The following is a 15975-nucleotide window of genomic DNA, read 5'->3' on the forward strand; positions in this document are numbered from 1 at the left end:
GTTTTCCAACGCCTCCTTCGCTCGACGGCCCAATTGTTCTTGTTACGCTTACTTACGCTGATAAGATTATACGCACGTACACGAAAATGGTGAACCTTTCTCCGGCATACGGCACGCGAACCAGTTAGACGGAAGCGAATCCTTAGAGGTGCGCTAAAAACGCACACGTGTGTAAGCCCTCCGCCATTCCAGCCCCACGTGGAAATCCACTCTCGAAATGGATTAGAAGGCGTCAAAACAATAGGACGGGGCGCATAAGGACAATAGCGCGGTTAAGCACGGTGCACCATCGCTTCCGGTTTAGCGCATCAGCTGAATGGAAAGGAAAAAATTAACACGCACAGACAGAAAAAGAAAACACGATACTAACGAATCAAGCTGGAGAAAAAAGACTTGAGGAGTTGTCCAACCAGGACCACGCTAGCACGGATTGTCTTTGAGCAGCAGCAGCAGCAGCAGTTTCCACGTTTTTACTGCGGCCGTTTTGCTGTAAAGCCGTTAATATTCATTTGCCCCTGTCCTTTCATAATCTTCAAACGCACTCAATTTTTGTTTACTAATGCAGGACACATACGAGAAGGAAAATGGGAGAAAAGTTATAGCCAAAAAAAGAGTGGTGGTTGAAACCCGCAGCTTGTGAGACGAAGGATGAAGACGAGTACAGTTTACAGGGTGTGTCATAAGAATATGTTCGGATTATATAAATTAAAACCTTTTTTTTCGATGTCATTTTTTATTCAGCGTCATTTAAGTATAAATAAAATTAAAATTTATGCAATTCAGTAGATTTAATGAAATTTGAGAAGTTATCAAAAAATTTAAAAAATAGCCAAAATAACCAAAATATTAAAAGCATACAATTTTGTTGAAAGCAGTCGATGTCGTCTCTTACTTGGAAGTAAATAATTTAGATTAATTATATGAAAAATTAATTTATTTTAAATAACTGAATTATAATTATAAAAACAGAAATTCATTTATGTTAAATTAAGATTTGAATAATGGCAAAAACCGTGAAACCCAAACTTTAATTCATCAAATGTGATGCTTTTTTATCTGTATAGCAGACCACACACCAAAAAATTTATTTGCTTCATTCCTCAGCTCTTTTGTTTGACTTTATGACTTCGGACTTCAGTTTCATTAGACGTGAACAAGTCTCTGTAGTATCTTAATACTTAAATAAAAACCTAATAGTTTATAATTTATATCTTCACTGTGCTGAAGTCCTAATACACTCAGTTTAGGACTAGTCGGTTTCCTAAACCCTAATATCATCTGACAGAACGAGCGATAAAACATTTCACCTGGAAAGCTAATTGAAATTATCACGAAGAAAAAAAAACAACTACACATTCTCTTCATCCGTCACTTACAGATCCATCACGTTTCAATCGCCATTATAAAATAAATTTCAATCACCAAAATCCCATTCCACAGTTTTTTTTTTACCTTTTATTACTCTCACAGCACACACTGTAAATGTGTGCCCGCCTTTCCCGCTTCTCAGTCACCGAAAACGTTCATATCGAGTGGCAAAGGAAAATGGAATTGATTGAGCAAAAAAAAAACCTCCAAATTCGAAATGATTCCGCTCGGTTTCACCGTATTTGAGAAGAGTTTTGGGACAAAACTTCCGTGTGTTGGAAGCAATATTCAATTATGCTCCTGGAATGGTCCGTGCCGCGCACAACCATCACCACCACCAGGCTCCAACGCGACTATATACGCTCCAGAAGAGTATAAACGTTTAATTGATTGAAAGCATTCAATTAGATTGAGCAGCATTTAATAGCATTTTGGGATGGTTTTTTTGTTGCCTTCTCTCTTGTTCTGTTCCGTTTTTTCTTTCTTATGATAAACCTTTTACTGATGGACTCTAGCTCACTCACCCCCAGGATGCGCTCGTGGAAAATCGAATGTGGTTTTGCCCATTCGCTCTAAACTTCTAGCATTGAGCTTTTCCACGCCCTGAAGGAAATTAGAATTGCGGAACTAATTTGACATTTCCAAGTGGTAAGGACAGAGAGAGAGAGAGAGCGCGTGAGAGCGTGAGTGAGACAAAAGGTCAGCGTGGAACCATTTGCTGCTGTGCCTCGGCGAAAAGCGATCCCGCTAAAAGGCAAAAAAGGGGCCATAACAGGTATCTTCACTTTCTAACCTCTGTCATTTGTTGCTGACAGGTCTTTAAGAGCGGAAAATCGCGAATTGCGGAATTCAACAGAAAGGGACGGAATTGCTGCTTCCTTAGGGATGGGGAAAACTCTTACAGGGTTTAACGATTCCTAAGAAATGTAGCCTTGTTTTCGTGGGAGATTTTAAAGCCATCCATGTCCAGGACATCCCTGTTGAAGCATAATGTGTTCTGTATTGTAATTCGTTTTTCTCTCTCTGGTTTACTCCTTTTCTTTTCTGTGTTTCCGTTAAATTTTACCTTCCCATTGATTTATTTCGGTTTGAGGCTTACATTTTCCTGAGATATATCTGTTGCACTGAATCATATCTGCCACCGGAAAATGTCATTTATATACCCACCCTTACATATATATTATCCTGTATATCGATTAGACAAACTTTTCCAACCGCAAGAGAAGAGACCACCCCTCCCCTTCCTCCCAGAATACCCCAACCAAATTCTGTGGTAAAATTTCCATTTTTCGTCCAAACACTATCACTTGTTTGCATCTCGGCAGTGGAACCAAGTGGCCCCCGTGCTTCCCTTTCCTACCGCGAACCACCTTAACCTGGAGATGGCTTAACGGGCCATCGCCGCAGGACCAAATCACACACAAAACAGGCGGAAACCACCTTCCAAGCCAGCGTCTCACGTCTGTTTTGCCGGGGGATATTTATTTCCTGTTCTCTCCCAAAAAGCACCGGCAATGAATAAGTGAGCAGCAGCTTTTAGTTGTTTGGGAAAATTATGCTCCCGTTGGCTTGGTAGGAAGTACGGGCAACAATCGCCCACCCCTCAAAAAAGGACCCCCTTTTTTGCCTTGGAAAAACTGTACTGCAGAAAGGGAAAGGTGTAATCGATTAATTAAATCACAACACCGAAGCAATAAAAGTTGCCCTCAAGTGGCGTTGGTGGGCTGTTTTAAAATAAACGATGCCAGATTTACAAGTTTTCCACTCGCCGCCCCCCCCCCCCGCCGATCGCTGCCAATAGGGGGAAAAGGTCAAAGGATGCCATTCGAGTAGGTCGAAAGGGGAGGGTTTTGGGTCATCAGGAGGTACACGAGATACATCTGGACAACGGTCGTGTCATTTCCTTGAAGCGTGAATCGAACAAAAAAATCCGCCTCCAAAAAAAAACCCATTGAACCCCGTGACCTTCTTCTGTGCTTGGATGGTCCTTCGGCGACTTCTTGAGCGTATCCTTCCGCCTGGTTTTGCTGTTGATTCCGCCGTTGGAAGTTGGGAAGGATGTGGGTCGTTGCACAGCATGTTGTTCGACACTTGGGTAGCGCTGAAAGTTAAACCGAACATAATTACCAACAGGTAGCAGCCGCGCTAAGGAATTGGAATGCTCTAGTTGGTCCTGCTTGTGGAAGTTTTCGGGACGAAGGCGGGGACCCCGTTTTTCGAAGGTTCCCGCTGTCTAATTATGATAAATTTCCTATAAAGTTTTGGTCGGGCTTGCGTCGTGCAAAAGGTTGAAAGGTTTGACTGCAAATGTTTGTTTAGTTATTTCTGTTGTGCTAGGAGGTCCTGCCGCGGAACTTCCGACATTCAAAGTTCAATGACACGCAAACGTTGGCAAGCGCAAACAATTTGGTTCACAGCTGCGCGAACCCACCTGCTGCTGCTGTTGCTCCTGATGCTATGGGGAAAACTTTTTTCTCCCAGTTTTTTTTTCTAAGAGGTCGGGAGAATCGCCAAGAGAGTTTAATTTATTGGAAAACAGTATCCTCCGTCGAAAGGGTTTTTATTCTTCTTCCTTGGCACTACAACCTCGAGAGGTCTCGGCCTGCCATTTCTGGCTTTCTGTGACTTGATTTTACCCGAAGTAAAGTAGTCAGTGCTGTGTACGGGGAGGCGGTCTGGGATTTGAACTCCTGCCCTGCCGTGTGAAGACCGCCGCCGTTATCGCCTCGGCCACTGGATCGCCCCGAAAAGGTTTTTTAATTTAAAAAAAAAGCCAGGGCCAACAGGCTTTTCAATACAGCGGTTTCAGGTTGATAAGGCAGCATTGACCATCATAGCAATGGCGACAATGCGATTTCAATTGGAGCTCATTGTAACTCCAAAGCCCGAAGTCAAGGGTAGAACTCAGGGGGACCATTCTTGCTTTAAACAGCCAACTTTCTTATCAGCTTACTTGAATCCGTGCCGTAGTTCCGATACATCCCACCCCAAAAATTGTCTATCGATCGACTTTAATCGCATTGATTTTACTGCCCCTCTACCGTCCACCACCAGCATCGTCATCCTGTGAAGCGAGAAGCGCATGTGATACGTACGACCCGAACTTCCGCATTAAAACTGTTTCAGTGTTTTGTGCGGTCCGGGCTTATCGCGCCAGCCCGGGTAGTCACGCTAGCGCGATGATCGGGTGCGCCCATACGCACGACAGCCATGAATCATTTACGATTATGGCTGCCAGTGACATCGATTGCCGATTGTCGTCATCATAAACGTTAACCGTTCCTGCGTACGTACGCATACAATCCTAATGGACGGGGGTGCAAAGGGAGAGAGGGAGGTTGAAACAAAGGGGGGATGGTATTTCGAAATGATTTGACATTCGCCAACGGACGCCATTATCGAATGTACAGCTTCCTCTAACCGCTGGAACGGGAGGGGGGAACGGAGGGGTGCGCCCGAGACCAAATGTCCCGAAGTAGTCGTCCAGTGAAGTCATGATAAGGAAGCGAAAGGAGGCGAGTGCGAGCTATTTGCAGGAAAATTTGCAGCAAACACCCGTAGAGCTTGGAGACTGCCCTTTCTTTAATGTATGTTTAGGGGCGATAGGTTTTTTGGTGGCTAGTGAGAGCCTTGCATTAATAGTCCCAATGAGCGATTCAAGATCGTTTTTCCTGCTACCTCCTGCTGATAGCGTGTGAGAGTGAGATGGTTCCCTTCCCACTTTTCCACCTCTTTCAACCTCTTTTCTTCCTCTCATTACGCTCCCCAAACTATAACGAGCCATTGTCGGCCATTTGCGGGGAGTTTTTGTGTACACCGAAAGGTATATATATAGAAGTACGGCTGGTCAGTTTGAATGGGCGATTTGTGTTGGTTTTTATCCCCCCCATTCGCCAACTTTCCGCTATTGGTTCCCCACGGTTAATCACTTTTTTGTTTGATGTGTTTGTTTGTGTGGTTAGTACTATTGCCCGAAGCACTGATACAGAACGAATGATAACACGAAGACCAATGAAACCTCCGCAGCTGAGATCTATGATTTGTCTAGCTTATATCTGTCATGAGACTTGAATAGCTTGTTTTATTTATATATGAACTCAGATTACCCTTAACTTAAGTAGTTGTTTATTGAAATAAGTTGAGACCAAGCCAGAGTAACAATTTCTTAGTCACCAAAAACCGCTCTTGCGGACATTAAAAATAAATTTGACTGTCGCAGATTCTGTTAAAACCATTGCTTGTGCATTTCCTTATCAATCTGCAACCTCATTAAAGGCAAATCTCGATTTGTATGCCAAACGGACAATGTCACCATCGCAAATTCGTCAGTAAAACTCAGTAAAGCATGAAGTCGTCGCCCGTTCTCTTATCATTCGAAACATTGTGTCTGGTGTGATTAAAATATACGACTTTAACGTTTTGTTTCCTTCAATTTTGTTGCTCTCTAGTTGCTTATTTGAATTACAAATAAGCTCCCCATCAAGAGGGCTTCGATTTTGAAACATTTAGTCAACTGACGTTCTAGGAAAAAAGTCAAACATAACAAGGACTTTTAGATGATTTCACTAGAACAACATCATTGTAAGTAACGAACGCTGTTTAAGGCACATTGAAGGCAACTTTCCCAGAGGATGTTACAATTGTAGCACTTAATTTCACACAATCAACGTCACAAACCACGTCTCCTAAGGCTCCACGGAGACGGCCTGAATGGACTTTACGGACTGGGCCGTCCGGTGCTATTCTCATGACATGATCGGCTTTCGGTGCTATTCTCATCTGAAAGCATCGCATCGATCGCATCAAATGTAGCTTGGAGGGTTCCATTGTTATACCGCACATACGGGGCCAAAGATCCTTCTGAGCATCGTATTATTTGTTTAAATTATATGCGACTATTGTGATATCATCCGAGAAATGTTCCCCAAACGTTATAGCATCTGACCTGAAGCTGTTGTCATATCAGTCGCTGCCATCGCTCAAACTGGTGCTATACTTTTAAAATCAACTGGAAAACCCTGTTTTTGAATTTTCTTGCAAAAGTGCTTTAACTAACCTTAAAGGCAATTCAAAAAAACGAAAGCAATGTTTCATCAATCCAGGCAACTAAATAAATACACACACGTGCTACAGTGCTCAATACGTGGAATTAAAACGATTTGACCTTTACCATGGCGGGGCAGAGAGTACATCACAACTGACAGGACGGAAAATTGGAGAAGAAATCTGTCGACCGGTGTTGCGTTGTTCACACTTCGATGTGACTGGCGGCGCCCACACAATGCCGACCGTTTCTTCATGGTAGCTCCTGATTGCTTCCCCTTATTAAAGATTTCCTTTTTTAAATCAAACCATAAAATGGAATTTTTCTACGCGTTCGATACTGTTCGCGAAAAAGAAAACTTGCTTGGAAATGTGTATTCAATGTGAACTGTTAAGAGTATAAAGATTTTAGTTTCCTTCCGACCAAATGCAAATCAAGTACCACTCTAGCAGCGCCATAATGCGTCATTCTATTCCAATGCAGAACAGCATTCACGGAAAACGAGATCTCTAGTCAAAGCCCATGGGAAACACTACTGACGTCACACCTGGTTTAAGTAAATCGTTCACAAACGTACAAAGCGCGCGCAGCAGTTGCTCGATCAGGACAAATACAATCGAATAAATATTTTAGCATCTGCGAGCGAACAAATTCCTTCGCGTTCGAGCACCATCGTCACATACACTGCATACTGATGAAGGGATTCTCGAGCGCATTTGGTGGCGGCGGCGCATACAGGGAATTTTGCCACCGCAGAAGAGCACCTTTAAGGGTTGGGGTTGGATCGGAAAGACAAGCATCTCGGTTGGTCGGTGGTGAACCGGTGGTGAAGTTTTTAAAAAATTCCACCCGAGACGAGTCAGCCGGTAGTTGTCATCGTGCATGTGAATTCCGGAAGGATGTAGGTTCCCCCAGTCGGAACATCACTTTTGAGTGAAAAATAAAAGGAAAATCGAACAATTTTTCCTATAACTATAAAACCAAAGTCTTGTGAGCTGATATTGGGATAAAAGCCGTTATAAGTCCTACCAGACTCCAGAGGCGGAGGAATCCTGAGCATATCAAGAAAAAGTGATGGGGCATTCGTCTCTCACTCAAAATCTCACAACGACTTACAGCACACCGGAAGGAAAAAGAACCACAGATGACCCTTTTTTTGCTGTTGGTGTATTGGTTCATATTTTTATCCTCCACAAAATTCGCCATTTCCCAAAAAAAAAAGCACAAAAATGTATATTATTTGATGTTACAATCACGCTCTCTCTCTCTCTCTTTCTCTCATGTCCTGTGAAACATACTTACAATTTTCCTTTGCTCAGTTCTTCTTTTTTGCTGCTTTTACTGTTGGAAAGTTTCCTCCAAAAGTTACTCCACCAACCAAAAACCCGATATGCCTATGTGCTTTTGGAGTGTTTTTTTTTTCCTAAACTCGCCTGTGTCTGGAGTTGTAAGTTTCTCAAAGTTGCTCTTTTCGCCATATCCGCCCCATACGTTAAGAGGTAGCCTCGTGGCGGAATTCGTGGAAATTCGATTTGGGAGAAAAGCCTCCCCGCCGCTGTCTTCGTTCTCTTTTTGCTTCCAACGAGTTCGTGAGCAATCGGGAAGAAAGAGGCGCTGAAGCGAAAAAATGTTTTATTAAAATTTTCGAATTAATCAAGCGCGGGGGGGAGCATCAAGGCATCGGAGGAGTCACTTCCCACTTCCCCCGCTTTGTCCATTTCCCGAAGGCGTTTCGCTTTGCTGTTTATTTCTTTCTGGTCTGTGTGTGTGTTTGGTACCAATTTTCTAAACCGTTTCAGGCAGGCCTCTTTTCCCAGGAAGCGTCTGATCTTCGATGGCGTCGAAAGCACAACACACCCAAGCGGAATGCATATCATCCGACAGGCTGGGTGTAAACTGTGCAAAGGACCGGCTGTAGGTTCCGTTCCGAGCACACACACACACACTTCAAAGCACAATAACAACTGATGCAAGATTCATTAGTTTCTCCAGTGTGCTTCCACTATTCGCGGTCCACTGATGTTTGTTGTTATTAATCCCTAGCCATTGGGGCCCTTGTTCGTGCAGCGTAGCCAGTAGTCAGAACGGCTGTATCCTTTAAAGTTCTGAGATGGAAGTTTACAGATATATTTTTTCCAGCGTTGCTCAGCTGGGTTGGCGCTTCAGTTAAGGAGCTGAATTTTGTTGGAATTTTGATGATCATTGTTTTAGAAATTATTTTAGTTTCCTTATGACTGGAAACTTAATGAAAGGCTGAGATGTGTCACAATTTTTAAAGCAAATTTAGTGGATATTATACAACAGATAATAGAGCTCCAAGAGCTCCATCCAGGTGCGGCCCGATGGTAAAGGCGTCAACGGTCTTCCGGTCTTCATACGACAGGACCGGGGTTCTAATCTCATCCGGGCTGTTCCCCCATAGTGAGGACTGACAATCCAACTACGTGGTATCATTAAGTCTAGTAGGCCATAAATGACTTAAGAGGTCGTTAGCCATAGAAAAGGGAGAGAGAGTTCACTCAAGGAATTCATTTGATGTTCCCTATCCTGTCAAACTAACTGGAACTAGTAGTTTCCCTTTTGGTAGGCAAGGATCAGGAATTCTTTGCTGTCTTAATATCTCAGGAAATGTCCTTTAATTTCTCGAACTTGTGGAAATGGGAGCCTCCGAATATCCGGTCAAATACGCGAATTCCTGGTACCAGCAAACAACACACCAAATGCCATTTTTAAAATCTGCTCGAACCCACCAAAAAACTAATATGCACCGTACCTGTCTCCTTCTTCTTCAATCTTCCAGTACGGACAGCGTGTGCCGACAGCAGCGTCGCCCAGCAACACGAACTCGAGCAGCTCGTCCAACACCGGTTCGCAGAGCGGCACCCTGAGCACGAGCCTGAGCAACACGACCAACACAAACAACACGATGGGTCCTAGCAACACGCCACAGCAGACGGAGCAGCTGTCCAAAACGAACCTCTACATTCGCGGCCTGCAACAGGGCACGACCGACAAGGATCTTGTCAACATGTGTGCACAGTAAGTATTTGCTAGCAAAGATGAAAATAGGACCCGGGAGCGCGGTGGAAACATCCTTGCAAATAATGTCAACAATCGCGCGCGTATGACGTGTGAGGGCGTGATCTGATGTGATTAGCATTCAGAGGGTTGCGCCACGCCGGTTGGTGGTTATTCATATTTCACAACGAGCTTGCGTCAGTCGGTCGAGCTGAATTTAATGGAGGTTTTAACTTACGGGACATGTCATCTAAAATGATTACAAGAAAAGGGGTTTATTGTCCTGGAATAGGCCAGAGATCTTGATGCTTGATCCATGATTGTTTCACAGCGAAGCATTCCTGCCCTTATTTATAGGAACCGAATTCTTCGGAAGAGTTATCAATCAGTACAACTGAATCCAGATTCTTCATTTAAAGCTCCACCAACCAAGCGTTATCGATAGGGGTTTATGGTCGGCGATTTAGTAGTGCTTAGTAGTGCCTTTAACTATCGAACCATCCACACCGCACACCAGCATCAAAACCATGCTCCAGTAATTTTAATATCACCACCAAAAAAGCCACTACCAATCCAGGCATTAACTGTGAGGTTTGTGGACGACGAAAAAAAAAGCAGACAGCAAAACCCCCAAATGCTCCCTCAGTCGCCGAAAACCTGTCCGGAACAAAAGCTCACGCTTCTCGAATGATTGCGCATAAATGTCATCAATCGTGCCGCACTTTATGAGCGGGCCCCAAACCATCGCTAATGGGCGCGTAAGGCTTCACGAACCACACGCAACGGTGGGCATCCACCACCACCACCAAATAATAGTAATACATGAGATGAGATTGCACCACACACACACAAACACCTCCTGTACAGGAGATATCCGGAACCGAATCTGTTCGAAGTTCAGAGGCTCAGCACTGCTCACTCCACCCGGCTGTGGACCGGTCGGGTTTTGTGGAACAATAACTCTAAATGAGTTTTCTCGTCTCGTCTGCCCTGCCCCAAGCCCGGGGGTTTGCCGTCGTTAATATTTGGCCACCCCGGCCACCCCCCCCCCCCCCCCCCCTTAGTTGGGGCCACCGTGTTTCGTTACAGCAATGAGAGGCAACGGCAGCAAGGATACACCGCCAGCTCCTGCTCATTTGCCAGCGCGCTGCTGTGGCTGGTGGAGGAGATCCACTGTGTGTACGCCGAGGGTGAGATAGGCAGCGAATGCCCACAAATCCCACAATCAATCTTTTATTCATGCGAAGCATGGAAATTATGCCATGGTTGATGTTGGTTGCTGCCGCTCCGATCTCGGCTGAATGGCTGCTCGTCTGCATTTCACAAGGGCACAATATATACATATTCCGAGACCCAGTAGGTTAGGGCACCGGCAGACAAGATGCGGACAAGTTGGTGCTACCATCCTTTTTTCCTTTACCGAACGACTTATCACGGCGCTAAACATACACGAGGAAGAGGAACAAGTATGCGTGCAATGTGGCCGTCTCTGGGCAACTTTTCCTGGAGGGCTGCGGAATGCGTCCAATATTTGGTGCCGGGCGAAGGTGACAGGAAATCTCATCGATATTTCACACATACTCAGCGAGATACGCTTCGGTTGTGTTGTGGGAATTTGGGGTCCTTCTTCCTGCCAAATAATGAACCATGGCGAATCACTAAAAATCGTTCAATAAAGGATCTGTGTTGGCCATTTTTATCTATTTGTTGTATGGCGGATGGTCTTTCTAATATTCTACCGGCGGATGGTCGATTTTTATTGATGACCGTCTCCCTGCTCAAAAAGTCAACTCACGCACGCCAACAGGCACCACGCCCCAACCGTTAGCCGCGTCCATATTGGTGGCATTAATTTGGTGGAAAAGTTCATTATTATGCTCGTCGGCATATTGTGTTGGGGGGGTGTCCAAGACATCCCTACTAGCGCTTCACGATTGGCCGAAGCGCTTTTACCTAGTAGCAAGATAAATTGGGTTCTTGTCCGCACAAAACAATCCCGGCGAAGTGATGATAAGTGAGCAATGTTTACCATTGCTCAATACACTGTTTCCGTGCCGTAATTGATCCGCGGATCGGCAAGATGTGATTTCTTTTCCGTACGCTTCACAATTTATTCCTCGCGTGCGAAGAAAAGCTCCCGGCTCTCTCTCTCTCTCTCTCTACACACTAATGGCAGCCGAAGGACCATCACAGTCCTGGGCGCGTCAGGACTAAGAGGCTCACATCCGCTTTCCTCGGAGTTCGCTCGGAGCTGTCACCTTGCCCGATAAACGATCGACTTTCGTCAAACACTATTTGCTGCCACTTTGCTCTCCAATAATGATGGCCGTTCGATATATCGCAAGATGGCTTCCGGTGCGCGCGTAGGAAGCTGTGGAGACCTTCCAGGAAGCCACAGAATGGAAGCGCTATAATTAGCTAGTTGGCACTCGGCATTTGCCAGTCGTGCCTTCCGCCACCGTTTCGCAGAATTGCTGTGTCATGCGAAACCAATAACATCTCTGTATGGACGACGGTGCCTACGTGCGTTGCCGAAAAGGGATCAATAAGTAGAGGCGTTCGATGGCTCAATATGGTGGGGAAGTTAAGATAGATTGGTGGAATATTTTTAGTTCCTTTTGCCCAGTATTTGAGTGGGGTGTGAAGAATTATTTCCAGCAAACTTTTACAATAAACAAACAATTCTTCAGTGCTATAAGGTCAAAACTATTAGAGACTACGGAGATGGAGTACAAGAAGTCTAAATAAGCGGAAGTTGTACAAAGCTAAAATCTCATCCAGAATTCAAGATAATTCTCTTGATTTAACAGTACCAGCAGTTAATCACTTCAAACGTTCAAGCCTGACTAAGGGATAAGGACTCACTAAGGATACTAGGAACTCCATCCAAGCGGAAGCATACATAGTCGATAAATGCCCATTATTCGATGTTCGATTTCGATCCGTGCATGCTTTATGCCTGTCCATAATTACCATTCACACCTGACCTGATTAATTATTGATCATCTGCTGTGCATAATTATGCTGGCCATTCTGCTTAGTGAAATGTGTGCCGATTGCATACCTTTAGGCGTCTACTAAACCATTTTTGAGTTTGAGAGGACTTTTACTACTCATTTTTACTTCTTAAGGTACTATTGCATAAAATGAGCTAAGCAGAAAATTCTTCACCTCGTCTAAGCTTCTAGACACAAGAAATCTCTCGCTCGTCTCCTCGCTCCAGAAGGTTAAAGGTGAGACGAATCACATCGTCTGGACGGTATCATCCGTTCATTAGTCACCGGGATGTATTTTCCTACTCGCCGGTCTGCCCATCGTTAGTCATACGAGCCCAAACACCGACCAGCAAGTCCTTCTTTATTACGTTGAATTGTGTATTGTTCTCCGTTGCACTGTGTGCAGCCGGGTCTTGTCTCGCTAATTTGCATTATTTTTTCAAAACTAAGCTTCCACTACCTTACGTTGGTTTGGTTTTCCCCGGCTTTTTGCTTCCTATTTAGTTTTGTTCTCTGTTTTGTTGTTCGCTTCGTTTGCACTAATGCACTGGTGCACTTTGCACTTTGTTCGACGTTCGGGTTCTGGTTTCATATCACCCTGATGTGCTGTTTTTCCTCTATTTTCTCTCTCTCTCTCGCTCGTTCACAATGATAATGTGTTGGCGAGTAGTGTTTATGCTCCCTTAAGCACGGCCAACACCGGGTGGTGCTGCACAACACCGATTCGCCGCTTTCGGTTCGAAATAGGATACGCTTAATTATCAACCCCTTTCGGCCACCCCCAATTGTTCATGGTACGCTAACGAGTTTTCCCAGTGCGGTCGTCGGCGAGAAAACTCCCGACGAGACTCCGCTCAACCCCGGGCAGCCTTGGCGGTCAGTAGCAGAGCGGGTGGGGCCGGGAAAATTTCGCTACCGGAAATTGTTTACACTTTCAAGTACATCGCTCCAAATTAATTTCCCATTCATTTCCCTCAACCTACCGCTTTCCCGTTTTTCGGCGCAAAACGTGCTTCCTTCATCCCTTTTTTCCGCTTCCTGTGTGTGTGTGTGTGCGTTGTTGGTTTTATCCACCGTTTTGTTTTACTTTTTCATCTCCCCCCCACACACATCTCTCCCACGTGTTTGGAGCATTTTCCCATTTTTTCTCGGGACTTTTTTATTTGTCACATGCAATTTTCCGAGATTTCAAATTTATTTATTTTCACCCCGTTCGTTGTGAAAATGAGAACCAAAAAAAATTAAAAATTGGTTGCATGTGTGAAGCAAACGGAACGTGTCCGGTGGAAAAAAAAACATTAAAGTCCACTCTTTGCACACGGCCACGATGCAGCAGTACGTACGTGTTCCCCCACGGTGGAAAAAGCTCGATCGGCCTAATGGAGGGAAGGGGGGACGATAATGATGCACTTGCAGGGGGGAAAAACGGAAAACCCGGCCGGTCGAACACTGTCTGTTTGGCCATTAATTATTGTCCGATCGTTATTCGATAATTTTCACGAGCGAAACTTCTTCTGCTTGGGGGAGGTGGGATAAAATATTTCTAGCTAATAGCGGTAGGGCACAGCAGTTGACCTTTATTACGGTTTTTTTTTATAGGTTTTAGGGAAAAAATGAATAATAGTCGTAGCAATTTAAATCATGATTTATGGATTTGAAAATAGTGTTTAAATCTCAAGCGGATTGAAACAATCAAACGGTGGACAGGTTAAATAAGGCTATTTTTAACTCCTTCTCATTAGTATAATTAATACTAAATTGCGATTTCCCTCTATTTTTCGTTTCCAGGTATGGTAACATCATCTCTACAAAGGCAATATTAGATAAAACAACAAACAAGTGTAAAGGTAAGACTCTATCCACAACCGAAACCCATTTTTCTAGCCATCGTACCAGAATTCAAAACAAAACCAACAATCCACCGAACCCCCCAACCCAACATTACTCCAATCAGGAACGGAGCGGTGGGGCACAAGCGGCGAGTACCAATTTGTGCCAACGCTGGATATGGCTTCTCGGGCTCGGAACATGACAAACCGAGGATCGATGATTTTCATTAATTTTCTTTTTCCCATTTCTCATTTCTACTCTTTTTCTCTTCCCCCCCCCCTTTCCTCTCTTTTCTCTCCCCTCTCTCTCTCTCTAGGATACGGATTTGTTGACTTCGAGTCGCCATCGTGTGCCGAGGGTGCCGTCAAAGGGCTTCAAGCGAAGGGCATCCAAGCTCAGATGGCCAAAGTGGGTATCTGGGTGCTACATAGGCCGGCCATTGTACGTTTGTTTGCATGCAAGTAATACTTACACTTTCCCCCTGCCCACCTCTCCCCCCTTCCCACCCCCCAAAACAACCCAATTTTACTCTCCGGTTAGCAGAAGACAACCCGTTTCTTTAGCTCTAAACAACAACAAAAACCCCCCAACACGCCTAACCACAGTAACGGACCGGGAAGGGAACAAACTTACCACACATTTATATTAGCCTGACTTTCCACACGACAAAGGAGGGGAGAAAAATAGAACAATTTCAATACACTCACACAGACACACACACACACACAGACGTAAAAACTGACAAAGGTACCGGACATTATTGACTAAATAGGAAACCGATACCAAGTAATTAACACGAGAACCACAGAGACCCGACGACGACTGACCTAATAATGCTCTACTTCGAGCGTTTTTTTTTTTGCTACTCTGTTTTGTCCTTTTTCATACATTTCGTTGTTTCTTTCTCCATTACACTGCTGTTGTATTACGTTTTCCATTGTTTCTCTGGTCAACAGTTAATTGTTTTATGCTTTACTGAAATTATTTTACATTTTTAAACAATTTTAGTTGATTGTTTCTGTTTGTCAAATTTTTTCCATCAATATTTTATTATTTTTTTATTTATTTCGGTGATGACATTAGGAATGATTTTTGGGGCTATGTAAAAAATCTCATAGCCACAAGCAGTATGCACTTATTTCTAAACAAATTCATTCAAACATTAAATTTCGCACAAGTTTCTTTTTAACCCATCTAAATCATTTTGTGATTTTTGATAACCCTTTACATGCGAATTATGCCTAGAAAATCACACCGAAAATCAGGCAAAACCCTCATCAAAATCCCAAAAGAAAGAGAAAATCATCAGCTCATCTCCCCGTCCAGCAGCTGAAGAAGCCGCTGATCTCTCTCTCTCTCTCTCTCTCGAAACATGGTCAAGCGAGTCGCAAATAGATTTGAATGCTGCTTTATGTTGTAAGCTAATTTTCACTTCCCACATCATCAGTGGCGTGGGAGCAACAACATAGCAAAAGTGCACAACAAACACACAGCCCCCAACAGGAGTTGAAGCACCCGTGGCCGTGATTTGGAAAAGTTTCAATAAGACGCGTTAGAGAGGCAGCGGCAAAAAAGAAGCCACCGAACGACGTCCTCAACAAACACGGTTTGTTTCGGAGGCAAAAAAAAGCCAGGAAAAAGTTTTCCTGCTTTTCCATGCTTTTTTTCCTTTCTATTGCTCCTAGAAAGGAAACTTCCGGTCTGATCCCTGTTGTTGTT

At 44.2% G+C, this 15975-nt stretch overlaps 1 protein-coding gene across 1 annotated transcript in view; it reads left to right on the top strand.

Annotated features, from left to right (window-relative positions):
* Window positions 1–14748, top strand: part of LOC118516760 — a 44807-nt gene extending 30059 nt beyond the window's left edge. The window contains exons 3-5 of the mRNA XM_036062674.1: window positions 9213–9451; window positions 14215–14273; window positions 14573–14748. Of these exons, the coding sequence (XP_035918567.1) occupies window positions 9213–9451; window positions 14215–14273; window positions 14573–14721 (447 nt within the window). The 3' untranslated portion in view covers window positions 14722–14748. The remainder of the gene's footprint in view (window positions 1–9212; window positions 9452–14214; window positions 14274–14572) is intronic.
* The last annotated feature ends 1227 nt before the right edge of the window (window positions 14749–15975 follow it).

The sequence above is a fragment of the Anopheles stephensi genome, unplaced genomic scaffold, assembly GCF_013141755.1.
Source record: "Anopheles stephensi strain Indian unplaced genomic scaffold, UCI_ANSTEP_V1.0 ucontig39, whole genome shotgun sequence".
Lineage (NCBI taxonomy): Eukaryota > Metazoa > Arthropoda > Insecta > Diptera > Culicidae > Anopheles > Anopheles stephensi.